Source organism: Panicum hallii, chromosome 7, assembly GCF_002211085.1.
Source record: "Panicum hallii strain FIL2 chromosome 7, PHallii_v3.1, whole genome shotgun sequence".
Classification (NCBI taxonomy): domain Eukaryota; kingdom Viridiplantae; phylum Streptophyta; class Magnoliopsida; order Poales; family Poaceae; genus Panicum; species Panicum hallii.
In genome coordinates this window covers 42,505,155-42,526,851 of record NC_038048.1, presented here as the reverse complement: position 1 = coordinate 42,526,851, position 21,697 = coordinate 42,505,155, and the positions used below count along the sequence as shown (strand labels likewise).

Here is a 21,697-nt window from a genome sequence, read left to right as displayed (position 1 = left end):
GAAGAATTGGAAGGGATACGGGTAACCTCGGGTAGTCGACGAGTCAGGTAGACCCAGCTATTTTACTCCCCCACGACAGAGTAGGGGTCGTCTACCTTCCCACGTTGCTCTCGCGCGACGAGAGCGACGAGGCGACGGCCGGCACAGCGCGCTACGCCAGAGTACGTCGGGTGGGATGGCCTCCGGCGGCGGCATCGCCCGCGCCCGGCTCGCCGAGGAGCGCAAGTCCTGGCGCAGGAGCCACCCCCACGTGCGCACCATCATCCTCGCTACTACATCGTTCAAACTCCCCTTGCCGTTTTAAGACTGGAACATGGATGCGATGCTTTGCTTGCTTCTTATTCAGGGCTTCGTTGCCAAGCCGGCGACGCTGCCGCATGGGTCCGTCAACCTCATGGTCTGGAACTGCATCGTCCCCGGCAAGGAAGGCGTAAGCAAAAACTCATCCCCCAACCAAGCCCCTTCCGTTTATTCTTCCTAGCCCTTTGGAGGTAACTGAAAAATTAACCTAATCACTCGAGTTTTTATTTATTCGGTAATGGAGGACTTCTGTGTATTTGACTCAAAGGCTCTCTTTATCTGGAACGAACGGAAGATCAAGTCGTCACGCATTAATTCATATTCCAATGTCTTACTAAGAAATCATACTTTTAAAATTCAGTCGCCATAAACTTGCTGACCTTTTTTATACTCCTTGATGGGCAGGGTTTTCACAATCTTGCTATAACTATGATCCTAGTCTAATTATGTTATAATACATGCAGACTGATTGGGAGGGAGGATATTTCCCTCTGGCTCTTAACTTTGATGAAAATTACCCAACTCGCGCTCCTGTCTGCAAGTTTCCGGCTGGCTTTTTCCATGTTAATGTCTACAATACGGGCGCAGTGTGCCTGTCCATCCTTGGTGACGTAAGCTTCAAACTGAGTCGACAGTTTCTTTTCAGCAGCAGCATGCCATCAGTTCTATACCATATGCAAATAGCACCGTACCACTTGCATCGGTGGTCATGAATTTTGTGTATCTTCCAGGGATGGAAGCCTTCCATCACCGTGCGCCAAATTCTCATAGGCATCCAAGACCTACTTGATAATCCAAACCCAGCATCCCCTGCGCAGGGTTCATGTTATGAGCTCCTTGTGAAGGTCTTAAAAATAATTTATGCTGACATTTTTCTTAATCTTGATAAGATTACGCACTTACCGTTGTGTTCTTTTTGTGCTCTGTTTACTGTCATCTGCAGAATTTGCCAGAGTACAATAATCGTGTTCGTCAGCAGGCCAAGCGGTATCCTTTGCATGTGTAGCCTTGGACCGTCTTCAGCAGACAAGATGGCAACTAACCAAGCATTCGTTTTGCCGGAGTGGAACCTGTCATGACTGTGCTTATTGTTCATCATAAGAATAAATGCAGCGATTATAATGCGGCACGGGGAATTGGCGACTTACCGGTAATAGGCTTGTTGCCTGTTGGAACTGCTAAAATACAGTACGAACTGCCGGAGTACATCTTACTACGGTGCCTTGAACTCTGGTTGCAATTATGATTCTAGTAACCTTCTTCCTTGGCGAGTTTTCACAAATTAGCGACGAAATTGCAGAGAGTGTCTCTGGGCACATCGATAGATAAACACGCTGATTTCAGTTGATTCTAGTAACCTTCTAGTATAGCGGTTTTCCACCTTTTTCCACTAAGATTTCTACGGCTGTGATCTCTCCAAGAGTCCTGCAGCATTGGGCCGTCGTGTTCCTTTTCTCTTTTGGCCCGTTTGTATAGGGTAGTTGATAGTTGTTGACGCCAAGCAGGAGTGGAAGGCGAGGCGATCAGTCGCCGACGCCTCGGGGTTCGGGCCAACCACCGGCAGTAACTCGTCCTAAACCCACCTCCCTCGGCGAAAGCTGAACCGCAGCGGCAGGCAAGCATCCACATCTCACACTGCTCTCGGCGCTCGATTTCCCTCCAAACGAAACCAACCACAGGCACAGCGCGCTCGAGTCGGGCTCGTCGGATGGCGTCCGGTGGAGTCGCACGCGGCCGCCTCACCGAGGAGCGCAAGACGTGGCGCAAGACCCACCCCCATGTACGTGCCGCCGCGACCTGCTTCGCCGCCGCTATGCCCTGCTCTGCTAGTAGGAGTGTAGTTCCGTTGCCATTTTTGAACTTGAGGGCGTTGGTGTTTGTTTGATTCCTTCAGGGGTTCGTGGCGAAGCCGGCGACGCTGCCGGATGGCTCCGTCAACCTCATGGTCTGGAAGTGCGTCGTCCCCGGCAAGGAAGGCGTAAGCCACTACTCACAACTCTCAGTTCCCACCCCCAAAATCTTCTCAGGTGCCGCTGCTGTGTTTGGCGAAATGGCGATATCGGCAACACGCATCGTTTTTCCAGTTTTGCTGAGTACCCATCTTAAGAGTACACAACGATTCGTCTAAAAAAGGGAGACTCGAGAAGAATCTCCATGCTTTTGTACTAGTTAAGATGCTGGATGAGTTAAAAAAAAAAGCTAAGATGTTAGATCTGTCCATGATTGTGTGAAGCCAAAGCACCAAATAGGGGGCTAAGGCTTTCACACTAGTCGCAAGGGATTTTGCAGCACTTCATCTGGAACCATTGTTTCTGGATTGTGAAACCCTTGCAGGTTGCAACTACAAGCATGTTCATACTTCACAGCTCACTGTTCTAGTCTTCTAGATAACCATAATGTGCTGTTCATGAAAGGCTTCAGTGAAATCTACAGGCATGTTGCATTGTTTAGGCACCAAATAAATCGTTCCTAATTGGTCTCCGTTGCCACTTTATTCTGATGATTGTGTTGTTTGCAGTGGCGGAGGCAGGGGGTGGCCAGCAGGGGCCGTGGCCCCCCCTAACCTGCTGCCAAAAAGTTTTAAACCTTTGAATCTCCCTCTATATATTTATTCTGTGATGTGATCTAGTAGATCCATTGTCCACTTATTTCTAATCCTACACTGCCGTCCTGATCCTGAGCTTGCAATCTTCCTTCACACTAAACAAAACACAGACAATGTGCGGAGCTCCCATTGAGACCATGATACTAAGGCAGGCATCCCTAAATATTTGTTCATGTAGTTTACACTTCAAGTACATGGGTCATGGAATTGTTTGCATGCTTTCAGATGCTCAATGCATACATAAGGAATGAAAAAATTAGTATGTAATAGATTCTTATGCGTATTGATTTTCAACAAGATATTTTTCTTCTTTGGTTGCCCCCCCCCCCCCCATGTCTAATTTCTGGCTCCGCCACTGGTTGTTTGGACACCGAATGAATTCATTCCCAATTGGTTGCCATTGCCACTAAATTCTTATGACACAAGTTAAACTCTCTAGAATGCTACAACTTAGCAATCACTTATGCTCCACCTCGTAACTGATCTGTTATGTCTTGGTACAAAAAGAACTATTTCAGCCTGTTGTCCCGAAGCAGAAACAAGCAAAGCATTATAATCTGGCAAGGTTTTAAGACTTCAAGTTTTTAAATTCCTAGCCTTTCAGCTAAAGTAACTTAGAATCTCAATGGTTTCCTGGCTTTGTGGACAAGTTGGTGGTATCACCGGATGCATCCGATGATGTGATGCTCTTGAATAGTGTAATCTCCGGCGAGGAAGGTGTAAGGAAGAAAAAAAACATCATATCTTCCATATATGCTGGTACTGTGGCTGGTAGTCTTAGCAAGCGTGGGATTCTTGTTCAGTTTTGTCATGGGAACTTATTGTTCGATCCTGTCCCACCTGCAAATTAGAAAATAATATGTCTAGAAGGTAAAATTTGGAACTATACTAGTTAAATCTGTTCGTACTGCAAAACCTATTCTACTATAAAAAAATCAGGTTTTTCTGCTTGCAAAGAAAATTCCATTATCTACTATTGCAAATTCAGGGTTATCCTCTTTCATATAACAGTTTATGGTCCAATTCTACTATAATAATATTTTGATTTTTCCTCTGGCATAAAAGGGTTTACGAGCTATGGTCATGAAGGCTTAAGTGAATCCTGTGATTTGGGCCCATGTGTTGTTTGTTTGGAATTGGTTATTCGTGTCACTTTATCCTGATGTTGCAGGTTAAACGTTGTACAACACTACAAGTTCATCAAACCCCTATGGCATCTAAAAGACAGATTTGATATATGTTGGTAGAAACAGAATTTTTTGAACTTTTGTCCTGAAACAGAAACAAGGGACACAATATAGTATGACAAGAATTTTTAGACTTCCTGTCTTCTGATTTTATAACTTAAAAACTGCACCAGTCTTCATCTGATGACAACAGACTTATGTATCTTTCATTTAAAGGTATTCTTTTCCTGGAATGGTGGTCATAGATTACCGATTCGCATATTAGTTTATGTCTTGACTTCTTTTAGAAATTAATTGACAATCAGGATAAATCTGACCAGTTTAAGTCTAGGCTCCAGTAATCTAGTAGTTTAGTATTAGCTAGCTCAGAGATTCAGGATGTCAGTGGGTAAATAAAGAAAGCAATTGATCTGTGGCTAACAGCACTCGGGTTGCATATGTACCACCAGGACACCATGTGCAGTCGATTAGTTAATCCTGGTACTATTATGTAGTAGTAGTATTTTATTGAACTTTTACTCGTGTCCAGGTCTAAAATTTGAGACAGCTGATCTCGTAGTAACCAAATGAGGCAGAGGCATGATGGAATCAACTGAAAATCTAAAATACTGTATTTTTGTTAAGTGCATTTTCCTGCGAACCAGATAACATGCGTTAGCCCCCCCCCCCCCCCCCCCAAACCACAAACACACACACTAACCAAAGAATGGTTAGAAAAGTGTGCTTTGGATTTTAAACATTTTTATTTTAATAAAAACTCTGAACATTGCTAGTACCAAAATAAATCATTTTACATAAAGGTCTTGCCAATCAATAGGAATGCTTGTAAGCTATTCATACAATTTAGTTGTTCTGTTACATTTGTTAATGTTATAGATTTTGTACTGGTTCTCAATTCGATAGTTTTTGCCATACACACTTGCAAATCTGTTACCGCTTCTTTTGTTGGTGGATACTGTTGTCATTGGATCATCTCATCCTCTTACAACTAACTGTTACTCTACTCATTATCTTCCTCCAGCCCAATCTGTCTTAGCAGATAATTAAGATGTGTGTTTACTTATCCTTGTCTTTATCTTTTATCTTTATGCAGACTGATTGGGAGGGTGGTTATTTCCCAGTTACCCTCCACTTTACTGAAAATTACCCGAGTAACCCTCCAACCTGCAAGTTTCCACGAAAGTTTTTACATGTCAATGTCTACGATTCTGGGGATGTATGCCTGTCAATACTTGGCGACGTAAGCTTTAACTCAGTGGATGCTTTCTTCTTTTTCATCATGACTACAGTTCTATACCATGCACACAGCATCACTTGGCCTTCATGACTTTTATATTTCTCATTCTCAGGCATGGAAGCCTTCCATCACAATGCGGCAAATTCTTATAGGCATCCAGGACCTTCTAGATAACCCGAATCCAGCATCCCCTGCACAGGATTTGGCGTATGATCTCTTTACAAAGGTCTTAACACAACTTAGGCTGATTTTTATTAGTTTTTAATTAAGCGCTTACTATTGTGTTCAGTTCTGACATTTACTGTAATTTGCAGAATATGCTGGAGTACAGGAAACGTGTTCGTCAGCAGGCGAAGCGGTATCCTTCGCTGGTGTAGCATTGGACCGTCTGCCATACACTTGGAGTTAACCAAAGTACTCATGGTGGAGCGGAACGTGTCATGATTGTGTTTATGATCACACACTGGAATTGGCGACATAGCCGTACGCTTATTGGAACCTCTAAAATGCACTTAAAATGCAACACTTATTGCTAATTCTTGTCACCATATTGTGGTGCCTAAAGTGCGGAAAGCTCTATTATTCTACCGTGCCGTTTTACTGTTATTGCGAATGTGAGGGACGCCCATTACCAGATTTGTAAAAAAAACGAGCCTAACAGGGAAATATTGAGAAACAGCGCATTAAAGACAAATATATAACTCTTATTTTACCATTTTAAAATTTAAAATGAATTTGCGGTTGCCCAACCCAATCCAGTGCGTGATTAGTACTGCCACATCGTTAGATAAATTCAAGTTGCAATTTGTGCAGTTGGTTGAGCCAAATGCTCTGCTTCAAGAGGGGCTAGTCCACGGTGCACTCGAGCATTTCAAGTCCATCATACACTTGAATTTTGAGTCGCATCAAGTAAATTCAACGCTTCGGTTTATCTCCTACGTATCCCTAATAATATCTTATATTTGAGGATAAATTTTTAATGCTTGGATGGTTTATATTTCAAAAATGAAGACAGTATTCTTGTGGTAGCTGCTCCCGAGCACACGCGAAGGGGAGGAGCTGCTGCAAGATTAGCATGCACACTTGCGTAGCAAGGCGACACACAAGGACAGGGTCATCGTCACAGGGTAGGATGGGGGGAAGTCAAAAGAGCATGCATGCAGTGAACCAGCTTGACTTGACTCTGGGACTTGTGAAATGAGCTCTCAATCGATTGACCAAAAGACAGCCGCCGTGCTTCTACCGGGTTGGGCAGTCGAGTCGCCACCTCGCCGGTGGTGGCCCCTTCGAGGTTTGCGCTTGACCTCATTACTTGAATGACCTCCGGAGACCGCAGCGGCTCCTCCGTGCAATCTCCCGCAGCTTTCCGGCGAGCCAAGAAGACGGCGACGGCCGACAAGCGCAGCGCGTTGGATGGCGTCCGGAGACGTGGCTAGCTGCCGCCTCGCCGAGGAGCGCAAGTCCTGGCGCAAGAGCCACCCGCAGGTGCGCAAACTTATCCTATTGCTGATTTGTATTGCTAGTAATTCCTCCCGGTTTGATAGCGGGGCTGTGTTTGCTTTTGCGTGCTTTAGGGCTTCGTCGCCAAGCCAGAGAAGCTGCCCAATGGTTCCGTTAACCTGCTGCTGCGGAACTGCGTCATCCCTGGCAAGCAGGGGGTAAGATGGTGTGTTTCTTGTTTCGTTTTGTTGTGATGAGAGCACTTGCGTTACGATCTTGTCCCACCTGAAAATTGGAGTATAATATGTGTAACAAGTGATCAGTGGATACTTTTCTTATTTTCAGCATGACTATAGTTCTATACCCAAGCAAATAGCATCACCGGACCTTCATGGTTTTTCTATTTCATTCAGGCATGGAATCCTTCCATCACAGTGCAACAGATTCTTGTATGCATCCAACGCTTACTTGATGACCCAAATCCAGCATCTCCTGCGCAGCGTTACATTTACCATCTCTTTGCAAAGGTTTTTGATATACAACTTGGGATGAAATATTCTTCTTAATTGTGCTTTTATAATGTGCTAACCATTATGTATTTTGTGTCATATATCATAATTTGCAAAATATGTCAGAGTATAAGAAACGTGTTCGTCAGCAGGCGAAGCGGTATCCTTTGCTCATATAGCCGTGGATGGTCTGTTCGTACATGTACTACGTTTTCGCAACAAAATTACTCATTTTGATTGCGGAACTTGTTTTGACCGTGTTTATAATGTGGTCTTTGAATTTGGCAACATAGCCGTACACTTATTGGACAGCTAAATTCACTTGAAATACATCTTAAATATGTACTATTTTCCGAATATTGATAACTTTTAATTTGTTCTAAGTTAAATTTATCTATTTTTTATCAAATTTATAGAAAAAGTACCAACATTTACAACATCAAATTAGTTTCTTTAAACCCTTAGATATTGGCGCCTAAACTGTTGAAGCCTCAATTATTTTTTTCTTAAACAGTGGGTATATTTCTGGCTTCAAACGACTGTTATTACAAGTAGGCACATATCCAGAACATTGCAAAGCTAAAAGAAAAACTCGACCGAGTGAGGTACGACGGTTCCGACCGTTTTTCATTAAGAGGAAGCAACGGTCGAGAAGACCCCTCGAACTTTAACCGCACGAGTAGGAAGATTTGTTTAACCTCAGCCTAAAATTCACTCTCTCGTAGAATCAAACCCAGAACCTAAAATAAAGAGTGCTACTGGAGCCATCTAACCAAATCAGCTAGAGGCCCTTTCGCTTGCAAAGCTATGATGTACATTAGTAAAAACAACAAACATTGTGAGCCAAAATACCTATTAACAAAGTAGTACATAAAAAGGATAAAAAGGCAATAACATATCAATATATAACCCTTGATTCCCCAGTTCCGCAGTTTCAAATGAATCTGCACTGCTTCAATCGAATTCAATCGTTGGTTAGTGGTGCCACATCGTCAGCCAAGTCCTCTGCTTCGAGAGAGAAGATTCGGACTGCTACATTTTAGTTTTTTTTTTAAAATGACTTCCTCGCAATGTGGCACAATAACCAGGCCGAGTGTTCATCCACGGACGGACGACGGGCTTATTGTAAATAGAAGGCCCAAGCCCACACCAATAGTGGAAACCGGCCGGCCGCCGCACGTTGGGGTTCGGGCCACCTCCGCCGTACTCGAACTCCTAAACCCGCCGGCCACCGCTAGGCGCAAACCATCCACACGCATTGCCCTCGTGCGATTTCCCCCCAAATTTCAGCGCGAAACGCTAGATCGGGTGGGGATGGCGTCCGGCGGCGTCGCCCGCGGCCGCCTCGCCGAGGAGCGCAAGACGTGGCGCAGGAGCCACCCCCATGTGCGCGCCGCAGCGATCTGCTTCCGCTTTGTCTCCGCTGCGCCCTACTGCTAGTATTCTAGTTCCTCGCCATTTTTAAATTGCGGCATTGGTGTTTGTTTGATTCCCTCAGGGGTTCGTGGCGAAGCCGGAGACGCTGCCGGATGGGTCCGTCAACCTCATGGTCTGGAAGTGCGTCGTCCCCGGCAAGGAAGGCGTAAGCAAAAATCCAGTCCCCAGCCCCACCCCGAATTTTCTTCTGATGGTGCTGCTGTGTCTGGCGATATCGGCAAACACTCGTCGTTTCTTCAATTTCGTCGTGTGGCATATGGTGATAAAATTTTATCACCTGAAAAGTACAGAGCAGATCGTCTAAAAAAAGGATACTCGAAAGGATCTATGCATGCGATTGTACTAGATCTATGGATAATTTGTGTGTACCGGAAGCATAAAAAAGGGGGGCTCGCTTTCTCGGCTATTGCAAGGGGTCTTGCAATGTTTGATCTGGACCCTTGCTTCTGGACTGCGCCCTTGCAACATTTTATACTAGCAACATAGGTTGGCAATGAGCCCAATCTTGCAAAATTGCCAGCATTGCTAATACTTCATAGCCCTATTATTGTTCTAGAATAACTAGATCCGTGTTTACAGTGTTTTATCATGCATCTTTCACTATGTGGGACAAAATGTTATTTCCAATATGTTACAAGCGCCATTGTGTTCTGATGGTACAACTACCAGTTAAATTTTGTAGGACTCTACAACTTAACAGTCACTAACGCTCCGCTTACTAACTGATTTGTTATGTCTTAATAGAAAAGGAATTATTTCAATATGTTTTTTTCAAACCAGAAACAAACAAAGTTATGTTCTGACAGAATTTTCAGAATTCAAGTTCTTCAAATTCCTAGCCTTGGAGCTTAACTCAGCATCCCATTGGTCTCTGGCTTTAGTATGAGAACAGATCTCTGTATCTTTGATTCAAAGAAGCCTTTTATCTGGAACAGCAAGTTCTTGCTGTTTGGCCCCCTCTGATTTTCTTTTTCCTAGCTCCGTCCCTGACTTTAGGTTATTAAAGGATGCACTATATCAGAGGAACAGGAATAGAGAGGACTTGGAATTGCCTGGTTCAGCGGCCATTTCAGATTCAGCCAGAACAGTAGCTGACTATAGGCATACACATTGCTATTCTTAATTTCTTAGTATGTTTAGATTGGTGTATCTATTTTCTATTGTGTTTCAGACTCTTGCTTTCCTAGTTATCTAGTCTGGTACCTATTGTATAAAGATAGTGATCGTATTGTTCAGGGGTATCATTGAATAAGGTACACAGAAGCTTGCCCACCAAACCCGAGTTTTAACTGAGCCTTGTAGTTGTTTGAGACAAACCCCACAACTTAATAGCAATGTGTTGCTACCCCGTCATTATCTCCCTCTGCCTCCCATGATATATAGACATATACATTTGCTTTACAAATTTTTCAGTTACTCAGGAATTGCAGTTATTTCTCAAGAAATTGGCCACTAGATAGTTGTTTGTAATTACTCTGTATATTCATGATATCTCTAAAGAAACTATGAAATCAATTGAACTGTCCTTATGAGAAGATGGTATGTGGGCAGGCTGACAGGCATATGCAGATCAGGTAAGAAGCCCTTTGATTGCATGTGTACCAAGCTGCCAGCTATTGGGTCGGCATAGCATAGCGAGCCCTCAACATTTGAAATGAGCTCATCTGGCAGTAATGACTAACGAAGATCCCTTATTGGATGAAGCATGAATGGACCATCTGAAAATCTGAGATACCACATTTATCGCGGCCTGTTTTTGTCCCCTGGGGCCAAATGAGATTCTTTGGCTGCCTTCATATTCAAGAATAATCAGTGAACTATGCTTTACCTTTCAAACTATTCACTACTACATTGATAACTCTCAAAAAACAGTAATATTGAAAGGTATGATCTTTCCATGATAGGCCAGGCAATAACAATTAAACAGACATGTTTGACTACAGTTTAGTTGTTATGATCCATTGTTAAGGCGTTGTTTTCTATTTATATTTCACATTTCAATAGTTTTGTGGATGGAAATTTATTTATTTATTCTGGTTGCATAATGTGTCCCATCTTATCCTCTTACAATAAACTGTCAGTTGTCACACTCCACTCATTCTTAAAAGACTTCCATCCCAATCATAGCATATATGTTAATGTGATTGATTCATCTTTGTGCAGACTGACTGGGAGGGTGGATATTTCCCACTGACTCTGAATTTTCCTGAAGATTACCCAAGCAACCCTCCCGTCTGCAAGTTTCCAGCAGGGTTCTTCCACGTCAATGTCTACCCTACTGGAGCAGTGTGCCTATCAATACTCAGCAGTGTAAGATTAAGAGTATATTTAACTGAGTCCATACCCCCTTGTCGGCATATCTTGTATACCGTGCATTAGGGTCACCTTGGCCTTCATAATTTTCATGATTCTTTCAGGCATGGAAGGCTTCCATCACAGTTAGTCAAATCCTCATAAGCATCCAGGAGTTGCTTGATCATCCAAATCCAGCGTCTCCTGCACAGAGTGCTTGTTATCAGCTCTACAAAAAGGTGTTAATATAACTTTATGCCGGAACTGAGTTGTAGGAAGAGACTTTCTTAATTTTTATTTTGATCTTGCACTTAGCACTGTGTTCTTTTGTGCTGGCATTTGCAGAATATGCGTGCGTACAAGGATGGTGTTCGTCAGCAGGCAAAGCAATATCCTTCACCTGTGTAGGCGTGTAGCCACGAACCAACTGAGACAGAGATTCTAGCAGCTGACCATTACTCATTTTGGTTGAGCATGTTGCGACTGTAAAATCCTGTAACCCTGATGTGGTGTGGCGGATTGGCAACATAGCAGTAGCTGCATTGTTGTTGCTGCTAGACTGCACTTGGATCACATCGTAAACACCTATTATCATGGCTTATCTAGCTATCTGCATCCTGTGCGGTCTAGTGCCTAAATAGGGGAAAGCTTTCGTTTTGCTGTGCCGTTTACTGTTCGATAAAATGTGAAAGGGATTCCCCTTATTGCAGGCAGAACAGGCAGCTCTGATCCAGCCCAAATTGGTGAACGAGAGAGGCCTGAGTGGGCCTGACCTGAAGGTGCTCCCAATCATCCAACTCACAATCTGGGAGGCCACCATTCTTGGTTACAAGTCAACAAAGTTTCTAGCTTTGTTAATTCTGCTCCTGTACTTGCACTGACCCTTGATTTGAAATGCCCTGCTGGGCTCCCTCCCTCCCTGCTGGATCCAGACTGGTATTCGTGCCAATTAACAAGAGGCGGGGCCAGTTCATGAGGACAGTGACAAATGCGGGGGCATTTCGTGAGGACGGAAACAACTGAAAGCGATTGATATACGTACATTTGCCTTGCCCCTTGGGTGCTTTGAACTTGGATTGCTTGCACGGGCCTATATGTTATGTTATCGCAGGTCGATGGGGTTCGTTGCATGTGGGTGCATGTTGCGCCGGACCAAGCTGGGCGCGCACGAGGCGGTCGCAGCCACTGGATCGCGGAACCGATGGTCCGGATCAGGGCAACGCGTTCTCAAGGACCAGAAGAGGTAGTTGGCAGCACAATCTCATCGTGTCCAGATGGCTCGAGAGAAAAAGACTGAACCCACCTGGACACAATCAGATCAGATCGCAGGGCAATGTTCAGGATCTCAGCTGTTGGCAGACCTTCCATGATTTTCATCTAGTACGGCGTTCAGTTATGTAGGGGGATTTTTTCCTGAGCACGTCGCCAGCAAAAACGAAGAACCCAACGTTCTCTTTCCGGGACACCACTTGCGTTAGAAAACGATACAACAGAGCTATTATTATGAACACGATACAGCAGATCAGGAATGGTCCATGTTTGCCCCGTCTTTTGAAGGGGGGAAAAATGCAAGTGGAAAGGGATGCTTCATTCTCTGGATAACCGAGCAAATTTCTCTGAGCATACTATATTTCTGGGCGGCCTGTTCTGCCCACTTCGAGCCTACCCACCGCAGCCAGCCAAGCCAAACAAGTGTACTCTGCACCCAAAATAAAACCACCTTTGCCCCTGTTGTAGAGAAAACCTCGTCAGGTGGCGTGCTGGAGCAAGGCACATGTAACTCGGTCGCGACTTTTCTAAAAGAGTTTAGATTTTTTTTGCCTCGTGTGATTCTTTCTTTTTAGAGAAAAAACCATGAGCTGATGTTCTGCCAAACACTTGCACAGCTGACACCTTGATCCTCACAGAAATACTACTCCGGCTGACAAATAATCTGAGTTAGGCCGGCGCATGGCTCCTCCATCATTGGCAAGCGACTTCCCGGAAGCCAAAACGCAGCCCCAAACATGTCCTAAACACACACAGAACAGAATGGATTCTTGACAGGCTCCCGGTCATTTCGTCGCGCACTTCATCTCGCAATAGTTTGTGAGGGGTGCGGAAGATAATAAAGGGTACAATTCGGCGGGATAACTAGTGCGGAAAGCGAGAGCGAGCTGGTCCTGCTCCATCCAACCCTACCAGGAAGATCGTTTTCTATTGGGCTCGTCTCGGAGGTGCGGGTGGCATGGCTGTTAAAGCTCGCGCAAATTCTTGGGCAACCTTTTGTGCTACGGGCGCCACTACTGTCGGTACTTGGCCTGGATGCCGATCTACCCTCAGTTACGCCGTCGCCCGTGCGATTTCTCTCGCGGTAGCACCGTACTCCCAGTACTGTCCCTGGTTAATTGTTCCAACCACCACAGATCACGCTTTACTTGCCTCCTCCTGGATAATCTTCAGAATGTGCAGATTTTTCAGGTGAAAAAAGAGGCGTTCGTCAGACCGTAAGAAGTCATTCCTTCAGTCTTGAGAGGCTGAAAACGAGCAGAGAAAAAGTTGTCAGTGGAGTCATGGAAATGCTAGAAGGGGAGAGAGCTTGTGAATTTGTGATGCTGTGTGGGGAGCACGCGCGCAAGTTGCATGTGACCCGTTCCAAAGCAGCAGCAGCACCCCCGGCCGCCGCCCTATAAGAATCCGAATTCGACCCACTGCCGGTGGACGCCGTCGACGAAAGGAATATTTAAGCCGCGTCTGGAAGAATCTCTCCCTCACTATCAGTGGACTGGTTCCTGGCTTCTAGGCGAGGGCGAGGCGAATCAATCGCAGCCGGACCTGGAGGCTGGAGCCCTGGACTCGTCGAAACCCCTCGCGCCGCCCTGAATCTTCCTCCACCCTCCTCGGCCTCGCTGGTCGCCGCCGCCGCCGGAGGCTTCACTTCCAGGATACGTGGGGCATAGTTCCCACGGCAGCGGAGACGATCTGGTCGTTGGAAAAGAAGAAAAAAAAAACACTCCCGGCGGGGCACGCACTCGCGTCTTCCACCGAATCGTCCAAGCACGCGCTGGAAACCGTACGAGACGGGGGCGGGCGGTTACGCGCGCAACGGCCGGCCATACTACGCTGGTGGTTTAACCTGCCGCTGCCGCGGGCCCAGCGGTAAGACTGTAGTAGCAGGCTAGCAGCTCGCAGTGGGAGCCGGTGGTTCCCTTTCGCCTCGCACTCCTTGAATGCGCGGCCAGTACGCGATGGCGACTGCTCGGCGGCAGCTCGGGCGGCACACGTCTGATCTGGGCACCGGGCTCTGGCTGCGCGCGTCCCAGGCTCCCAGCTCGACGCCGTCGGTCGACTCCTCGGCCACCCTTCGCCCAGCTGCCGGCGCGAGCCTGCCCCGGACCGGACCCCCCGCGCGCGCCGGGGCAAGTTGGGGCCAAGTGGGGCGCCGTACGCGCCGGCCACCGCCTGATCCCCCGCCCTGGCCCCCCCTGCCAAGCGCACAGTTCCGCCATGGCTGGATGGCCCCGTGGCCGGGGTGCCGACCACTTGATGTTGATGATACGAATTCCGTGTTCCAAAATGGATCTCAATTCGAAAAGTTAGTATAAATATTTGAACTCTAATATAATAATATTAGAGGTATATATAAGGATCACCAATTTACACCTGTGTGCTACCCTATCCGGCAATCGGGCCACCAGACGGTTGGAACGCGTCGGACGACGTCCTCATCGTGGAGTTTAATGCCATCTCAGCGCCTGTTTCGTTTCCCGTAGACGCACGCCGAGCCTGAGACGCGAGACCTGCTCAAACTTTTCCGGGCCGCCCTCTACGACGGCTCCGAACGAGGAGGTCTTCACGTGGCCGCGAGTGCGAGGTTTGTCCGCCGAACCGGGATAATTTTCAGGGTCCTCGTTTAGCTTGTACTAGGAGCCGGTGAGGATCGGCACGGCTTTGAAGGCTTCACGCTTTCGCCGGTCACGTCATCACGCAAACGCCTGATGCAGGGCGACGCCGGGGAGAGAGGGAAAGAGACGGCGCGGGGAAACGGCGTCAGTGCCGGTCGTCATCTTCCAACCCCGGCGGTGTCGGAACGGGTCACGCACTCACGCGTGAGAGACCCGACCCGACCTGGTCGCGCGACGCAGATGCCAGGCTGTCAAAACTCAAAATCCCCCTGCCCCCCTCCTCCTCCTCCCATCGCTGTCAAATCCCCGATGCGTTTTTACCTCGGGTCCGGGCGGAAATTATGAGCCGGTTTTACGCGTGTCTAACCGCCATCATTAAATCCCTCCGACTTATTCGATGCGCCATGCATGCGTGGACGATCGATGCCAATTGCCAATCGATCGCGTCTCGCTGCGGCAGCGAAATCAATGAGATCTCGGAAAGATACGACTATACGCCTATAAGGCTATACGCGATGCACAGGCTCAGTACACGTACAGCAGCGACAAGGCCAGTACGCTGCCCGTCGCGTATACGCACCCAACCTTAAAAAAGGCGCCCGTATTCCTACATCCCCTGTCGCGTCCAGCGTCGTACGCGCGCCCCCTCGCCGGTAATAACGCCGGCGCCGATACCCCGGGAAAGGACGCCCCGCGCCCCCGGTACGAGCTCCCCCGTAGCTTGGTCCCGCTAGATGCGCGCCCTGCAGTCAATGACAGCAACAGTGCGGGTGAGTGCGCGCGGTGTCCGAAAGGAAATCCGAGCAGAGATTCCTCAGTCAATTCTTCAGCTGAGGGCGAGCAGTGAGCGCACAGCGTGGGGAGACGTGGGCACGCTCCCAGCTCCGTTTAGGTTTGGTCACCAAATACGCTTGATAGAAAGAAACTGAAAGAGATCCCCTTCAAAAAAAAGAGAAGAAACTAAAAGAGAGCCGAGGATGCGATCGGACGGCCGGCTCGGCTCCTGTAGCTGCTTTTCTGCGGACGAAAACCTGCCACCAGCCGCCGGAAAAGGGGCCGCTAGTGCCGTCCCCTTTCCATGCAGCTGTTTCGCAACTGCTGTGCTCATCGCTCAATCAGGCTGACTGATTACTACAAATTTGGTGTTAGTAAAAGTGTTCTTTCGAAGAACAGTTTTTTCCACTGGAGGTAGCCAAGCCAGGCGCCGAGATCAGCGGGTGGAAGCCGTCCTGGTGAAGCTAGGCGCCGTCAGTGGCTTTTCACCGAGCAAGCCGGTGGAGGGGAGGAGAAAAGCACCGGACCGCGACGGCGACATGGACTCATGGCAAAAACACTGCGGCCACGCCCTTCTCACCCTCCCATGCTCTTGATGTGACCACATATGTGTGCTGGTCCCTGAGGACCACTACTTACGGTGCCTGGTAGTACTTTTTTTCAGCTTCTCCTGCGATCCCACCACGACTGAAAACCCCAGGATCTCACAGTCAACTAGGGAGAAAATCGGCTCCAAGTGTGGCCGGTTTATTTGTTTGTGAGTTGTGGTCGTGTGTATCATATAGGAAGCCAGCACTTATTTTCCTTTTTACTCAAATCACGTGCTTGAACAAGTCACATCCTACAATCATAAAGGTCACTCTCCTTTTTTCATGGAAAAAATTCTCATCGTCAAATCCCTCCTGGTTCAATTCCTACGTTTTTCCTCAACTGCATGGGAGCATCCTACCATCATTCTTCCAACCTCTCTTTTTATACACCTACATTCATGCTAAACCTTGTGCTTATACTATTCCCATAGCATACCATTTCCAGCTTCCAGACACGTCCCTACCTCTATACCTGCAGGAGTGCTCTTGCCATCCCTTCGATGAACGGGGGGCCAGTTTGTAGCTAGACCAGGTGCGCGTAGCATTTTGGCCCCGTGCAGCGCAGGTCATGACTTTGGAACGTGAACCAGGTGGGGGCACCGGGACCTCCCCCGCCGGTGCTACAGAGCAGGAGCGGGGGACGTTGACCTCTCCGCTTAACAAGCGTTCGGGCGCAGGACCCGCCTGCCCGGCCCCGCATGTCATTGGACTTCCCTTTGGAGGGTTGGCCTGCTGGTGCTGTTCGAGCAATTTGGCACGGAACATTCGGAATCGTTGGCTCACACGTGTCACGCGGGGCCTACCGTATGTTTGCGCCGGGATTTTCTGTGGCGCCTCATCTTGCGGCCATCTCTTACGAAAGAGTATGAACACAGAAAACAACAAAGGAGTTGGATGGAATATACTAATGAGCAATGTTCACTGGCAAACCCTAAGTCAGTTCGGCGCGTAGAATTTGTTTAGGGGCGGTGTCCCCGTTGCACAAATAATTGAGGATACACACTGGCATGGCGCCCCCACGAGGACGGGGGTCAATTGCTAACTACTTTTTAATGTGGAATTTCATACGGATACGTGCTATGAGATGGAGATGGAGCGGTGTGGACGTACGGGGGGCCACCGGGAAATGGAGCCAGGGTTCTGGACGCAGAAAGGTGGGTACGTGGTTGTTGGGTGGATATTTCGGTTTCCTAACTAATTCCCAACGCACCCCAAACAAGCAAACCTCCTGCCCACGCACGCACCGCTCCAAAAGAGAAAAAGTTCCCCTCCCGATCTGCCGAAACTGCCCTCCGCGCCCGCCCACGGCCGGACGGATCTCGTAATCCGCCAGGGGCACCTCGGTCGTTTAACGCCGGCCGGGATAAGCTCCGAAAGCGACCTTTGCGGAATCCGAGGCCTGGTTTCGCGAAATGGCGTCGCGGGGATGGGGTGGTAAGCGTGAGCTGGGCTCGCCGAGATCGGATTCCCGGGCCCCGCCTGTCTGTGAGCGGCGCGCCTCCGCTTGCCATTCCGTGCAAGGGACGTGCTGCGCGGCTCGAAATGCGTCGAAACTGAGGGGCGGCTCCCGCAAAACCGGTCGTGGCGGCCACCGGCAGGCGTCGGTGGTGAGGCTCCACCCAGAGCCAGCCAGCCAGCACCCGCACAGGTCCAACTCAACGCGACGCGACGGCGTCATCGCGGGCGAAGTTTGCGTGACGCGATCACGCGACGGCACCACCACCACCCCCCGTCTCGGTCTCAGCTGGTAACCCGCGCTGCCCGTTTCCATCCTTCACACCGCCCCGGCCGGGTTTCACCCCGCGCGCCGGGGCTCGCATTAAATCCAGCACCAAAGCGCGCCCGGGCCCCGCCATAACGCCTCCCGATAAACACCAGCAAGCGCACCCACCACCAATTCCCCACCCCCGGGCCCACGCCGTCAGCGGGAGTGCCGCCGAATCGGTGTCGGATCCGAAACGGCGGGCTCGCTTTATAAACGTAACCGCAGCGGGGGCGACGGGGATGGGGGCGGTTTTATTAGCCGGAGCGGAGCAGCAAATTGAATTGAATGGCACCGGCTCTCATTAGCTGGACCCGTCGTAGCTGGTGGTCTTGTAGCCATAGCATTTGGAGGTAGCCATAGCATTCCATTCGTCCCACCTCGGTAGATTCGACTCGTCGCCTTCCTCCTCCCTCCTCTCTTTCTGGTCTGGTCTCCCCCAGCCCAGCCCAGCCCTGCCCTGCCCTGCATGGAGCCAGGCGCGCCATGGCGCGATCCGCGCCAGGGGTACGCCTACGGGGTCGGATCGGCGCTGCAGATGCAGCTGCAGCAGCGGGCCGACGCGGCCGCCGGCGGAGGGGTGCTCAAGAGGAGCCTCGGCGAGCTGGAGAGGTGGCAGCACCAGCAGCAGCATCACGTCGCGGCGCAGCAGGCGCTCTACCTGCGCGCCGTGAGGCAGCGCACGGCGGCCGCGGCGGATATCGCCGCCTTGCTGGGCGGGGGGCCGACCCAGCCGCTGGTTCTCTCCGGGTCCAGCTACGGAGGGGGCCTGGCGTCGCCTTCGTCGACTCTGTCGTCGCTCACGACCGCGTCGAGGGCGGCGGTGCCGCTGATGCACCCGCACCCCCAGCCGCAGCCGCAGAGGCAGGTGCCGCTCATGACGTCCTCGCCGCAGACGCAGGCCTTCGGCCTGTCGAGGGCGCCGCCGCCTCAGCCGGCGGCGTCGAGCGAGCTGTTCATTTTGCAGGAGCTCGAGAAGCAGCTGCTGGACGACGACGACGACGAGCCGGTGGCGGCGATGAGCGGCACCGGCTCCGCGGTGACCAACTCCGAGTGGGAGGAGACGATACAGCAGCTCAACTCCATCACCGCCGCGCCGTCGCCCGGGCTCCCTGCAGCGGCGGCCCCGAACAATAACAACACCAACGCGGGGATGACGAGGTCTCCTTCCAACTCGTCCTCCTCCACGGCGTCTTCCTCTGCGTCCTGCTCGCCGCCGACCCCGGGGGCCGCGTCGCGGCAGCTGCTGTCTGAAGCCGCGGTCGCTCTCGCCGACGGCAACCACGAAGCGGCGGCCACCCATCTGGCCGCCCTCAAGCGCGCGGCCAACCAGCACGGCGACGCGGAGCAGCGGCTGATTGCCATGATGGTGGGCGCGCTGTCCTCCCGCATTGTCCCGACCGCCTCCGCCCTAGCTCAACACCTCGCCGAGCTCTGCGGCGCCGAGCAGCGCGCCGGGTCCCAGCTCCTACACGACATCTCCCCGTGCTTCCGCCTCGCCCTCCACGCCGCCAGCGTCGCCATCGTCGAAGCTGTTGGCGACCACCGCGCCATCCACCTCGTCGACTTCGACGTCAGCCTGCAGCAGCACGCGGCCCTCATCCAGTACCTTGCTGAACGCCGCGTGCCGGGCACCTCCCTGAAGGTCACCGCCGTCACCGACCCGGGCTCGCCGTACACGCAGTCTCTAAGTGCAACGCTCACCGCCATCGGGGAGCAGCTGAAGCAGCTCGCCGAGCGAGCTGGCATCGAGTACCGCTTTAAAGTGGTCAGCTGCAGAGCAGCAGAGCTGGATGCGTCCAGGCTCGGCTGCGCGCCCGGGGAGGCGCTGGCAGTCAACCTCGCCTTCGCGCTCTCGCACGTCCCAGACGAGAGCGTCTCTCCGGCGAACCCCAGGGACGAGCTCCTCCGCCGCGTCCGCGCTCTGGGCCCGCAGGTGGTGGCGCTCGTGGAGCAGGAGCTGAGCACGAACACGGCCCCGCTGACCGCGCGCTTCACGGACGCGTGCGCGCACTACGGCGCCATCCTGGAGTCGCTGGACGCGACGCTGGGGCGGGAGAGCGCGGAGAAGAAAGCCAGGGCCGAGGCGGCCCTGGCGAAGAAGGCGGCGAACGCGGTCGGCCGTGAGGGCCCCGACCGGCTGGAGCGGTGCGAGGTCTTCGGCAAGTGGCGCGCCCGGTTCGGCATGGCGGGGTTCCGCCCGGTGGCGCTCGGCCCGAGCATTGCGGACCAGGTCGCCGCCCGCGTCGGTCCTGCGCCGCCCGGCATCTCCGTCAAGGCGGAGAACGGCGTGCTCCGGCTCTGTTGGATGGGGCGCGTGGTGACCGTCGCCTCCGCGTGGCGCTAGACCACCGCCGACGGCCCCCGCGCGCCATTATTGCCGCCACCAAATCGTCAGTTACTTAATTCGCGCAATTCCTTTCCTCGTTTCTCTTTTTTACCTTGATTGGGTGAGGAGTGATGAGAGTTTGTCATTGATCTGGTAAAATCCTTCCTTAGCTGTAGCGGCTCATAATTCTTATAACTGCTCATAGTAGTATATGGAAAAGAGTAAGTTATATCGCCGATCTGCTGTGAATTTCTTCTGTGGCATGTTTGCTCGAAGAAGATAACATTCCCTCCGATTCATTCATGGCGATCGTGGTTGGCCTTGCCACAGTCGCAGGCGCTGCCTAACTAGTGGGCGCGAAATGCGCACGCGGGCCCTACACCTTTTCTTGTCCATTCATGCTTGTTTGCCACGTCGGCGGGCGGGGCCTTTCTTTGTGGCGTACAAGTGTAGGCTAGGTGGTGAGGTGAAGTGCAGCCATGGTAAGGAAAATGCCACTTGGATGTAGATGGAAGGATTAGTAGTAGCAGCAGTTTGTGGTTTGGTGAGCTCTTTCTCTGCAGAATTCGGTCGCTTAAATACGTGTTGCTTTTGGGATTAAACTAAAGCAAAGTTTGGGGAAGATAAAAGGATCACTACAAAGAAGAGATGACGGGAGAGACAGAGGTGCACGAAACGAAAATGCCAGTGACACTGCACTAGGAGGCGTAGCAGTACAGCCACCAACGTGGTCTGGAGAGGGGGGGGGGGCCCGGCCGCTTGTGGTGGAAGAAGGAATTGTCTGTGCTGTGCGCTTGAAGCTACGGCGAAAGCGTACGTGGAATCCGCGTGCCCCGATTTGGCTTCCGTCTCAAGAGTACCCCAGCGCCGATCAAAAGTCGTCACTGTCATGGTGGATCGGCAGCTGTTCATTCCCTTTAATAAGGTTTATTAGGCTACTACGCCACGGGTTGATCAGATTTGGCAAGCTTTTGGGTTGCTATAAAGTTTTAGCAGGACGTGGAAATTTGGAAAGCATTTGGATTTCTACCTTATTTTTAGCAAGATGCGCCATTGACGACGCAATCCGCAATTGCAGCCCTATTTAAATTTTTTTGAGAGGAGAAAATGGATGACAAAAGATCACTCGGTAAATTAAAAGTTACAGGTCATACATTATTACTCTTCGCACCGTGCCGCTTTTTGTTTTGATCGGGCCAGTGTGCCACTCGCTCAAAACTGAAAGTGGTGAAAGTCAATGATGGGGACCCCCGCCGCCTACTAAACTGTGTCTTACATGCCTGCTGTAAGTTTTGTACTAGCAAAGTGGCACAGTGTGGCGGGAATCCTAGAACGAAGGGCTCTAGCACCG

At 50.4% G+C, this 21,697-nt stretch overlaps 4 protein-coding genes and 1 pseudogene across 4 annotated transcripts; all 5 read left to right on the top strand.

The window, feature by feature from the left end:
• Positions 1–117: 117 nt before the first annotated feature.
• LOC112900194 (SUMO-conjugating enzyme SCE1-like) lies at positions 118–1,403 on the top strand. The gene is made up of 5 exons (XM_025968970.1): positions 118–250; positions 347–430; positions 765–911; positions 1,032–1,145; positions 1,244–1,403. The coding sequence occupies exons 1-5, from the start codon at positions 176–178 to the stop codon at positions 1,304–1,306; spliced, it is 483 nt and encodes a 160-aa protein (XP_025824755.1). The 5' UTR covers positions 118–175; the 3' UTR covers positions 1,307–1,403.
• Positions 1,404–1,825: 422 nt separating this feature from the next.
• Positions 1,826–5,877, top strand: LOC112900196 (SUMO-conjugating enzyme SCE1-like). The gene is made up of 5 exons (XM_025968971.1): positions 1,826–2,080; positions 2,195–2,278; positions 5,186–5,332; positions 5,442–5,555; positions 5,644–5,877. Exons 1-5 carry the CDS (start codon positions 2,009–2,011, stop codon positions 5,704–5,706), a joined length of 480 nt encoding a protein of 159 aa, XP_025824756.1. The 5' UTR covers positions 1,826–2,008; the 3' UTR covers positions 5,707–5,877.
• An 865-nt stretch (positions 5,878–6,742) lies between these two features.
• Positions 6,743–7,457, top strand: LOC112901420 (annotated as a pseudogene).
• A 1,054-nt stretch (positions 7,458–8,511) lies between these two features.
• LOC112901191 (SUMO-conjugating enzyme SCE1-like) lies at positions 8,512–11,640 on the top strand. The gene is made up of 5 exons (XM_025970045.1): positions 8,512–8,664; positions 8,777–8,860; positions 10,879–11,025; positions 11,133–11,246; positions 11,353–11,640. The coding sequence occupies exons 1-5, from the start codon at positions 8,593–8,595 to the stop codon at positions 11,413–11,415; spliced, it is 480 nt and encodes a 159-aa protein (XP_025825830.1). The 5' UTR covers positions 8,512–8,592; the 3' UTR covers positions 11,416–11,640.
• Positions 11,641–18,246: 6,606 nt separating this feature from the next.
• LOC112901480 (scarecrow-like protein 8) lies at positions 18,247–20,584 on the top strand. Its single transcript, XM_025970407.1, has one exon. It carries the CDS (start codon positions 18,487–18,489, stop codon positions 20,362–20,364), a length of 1,878 nt encoding a protein of 625 aa, XP_025826192.1. The 5' UTR covers positions 18,247–18,486; the 3' UTR covers positions 20,365–20,584.
• The last annotated feature ends 1,113 nt before the right edge of the window (positions 20,585–21,697 follow it).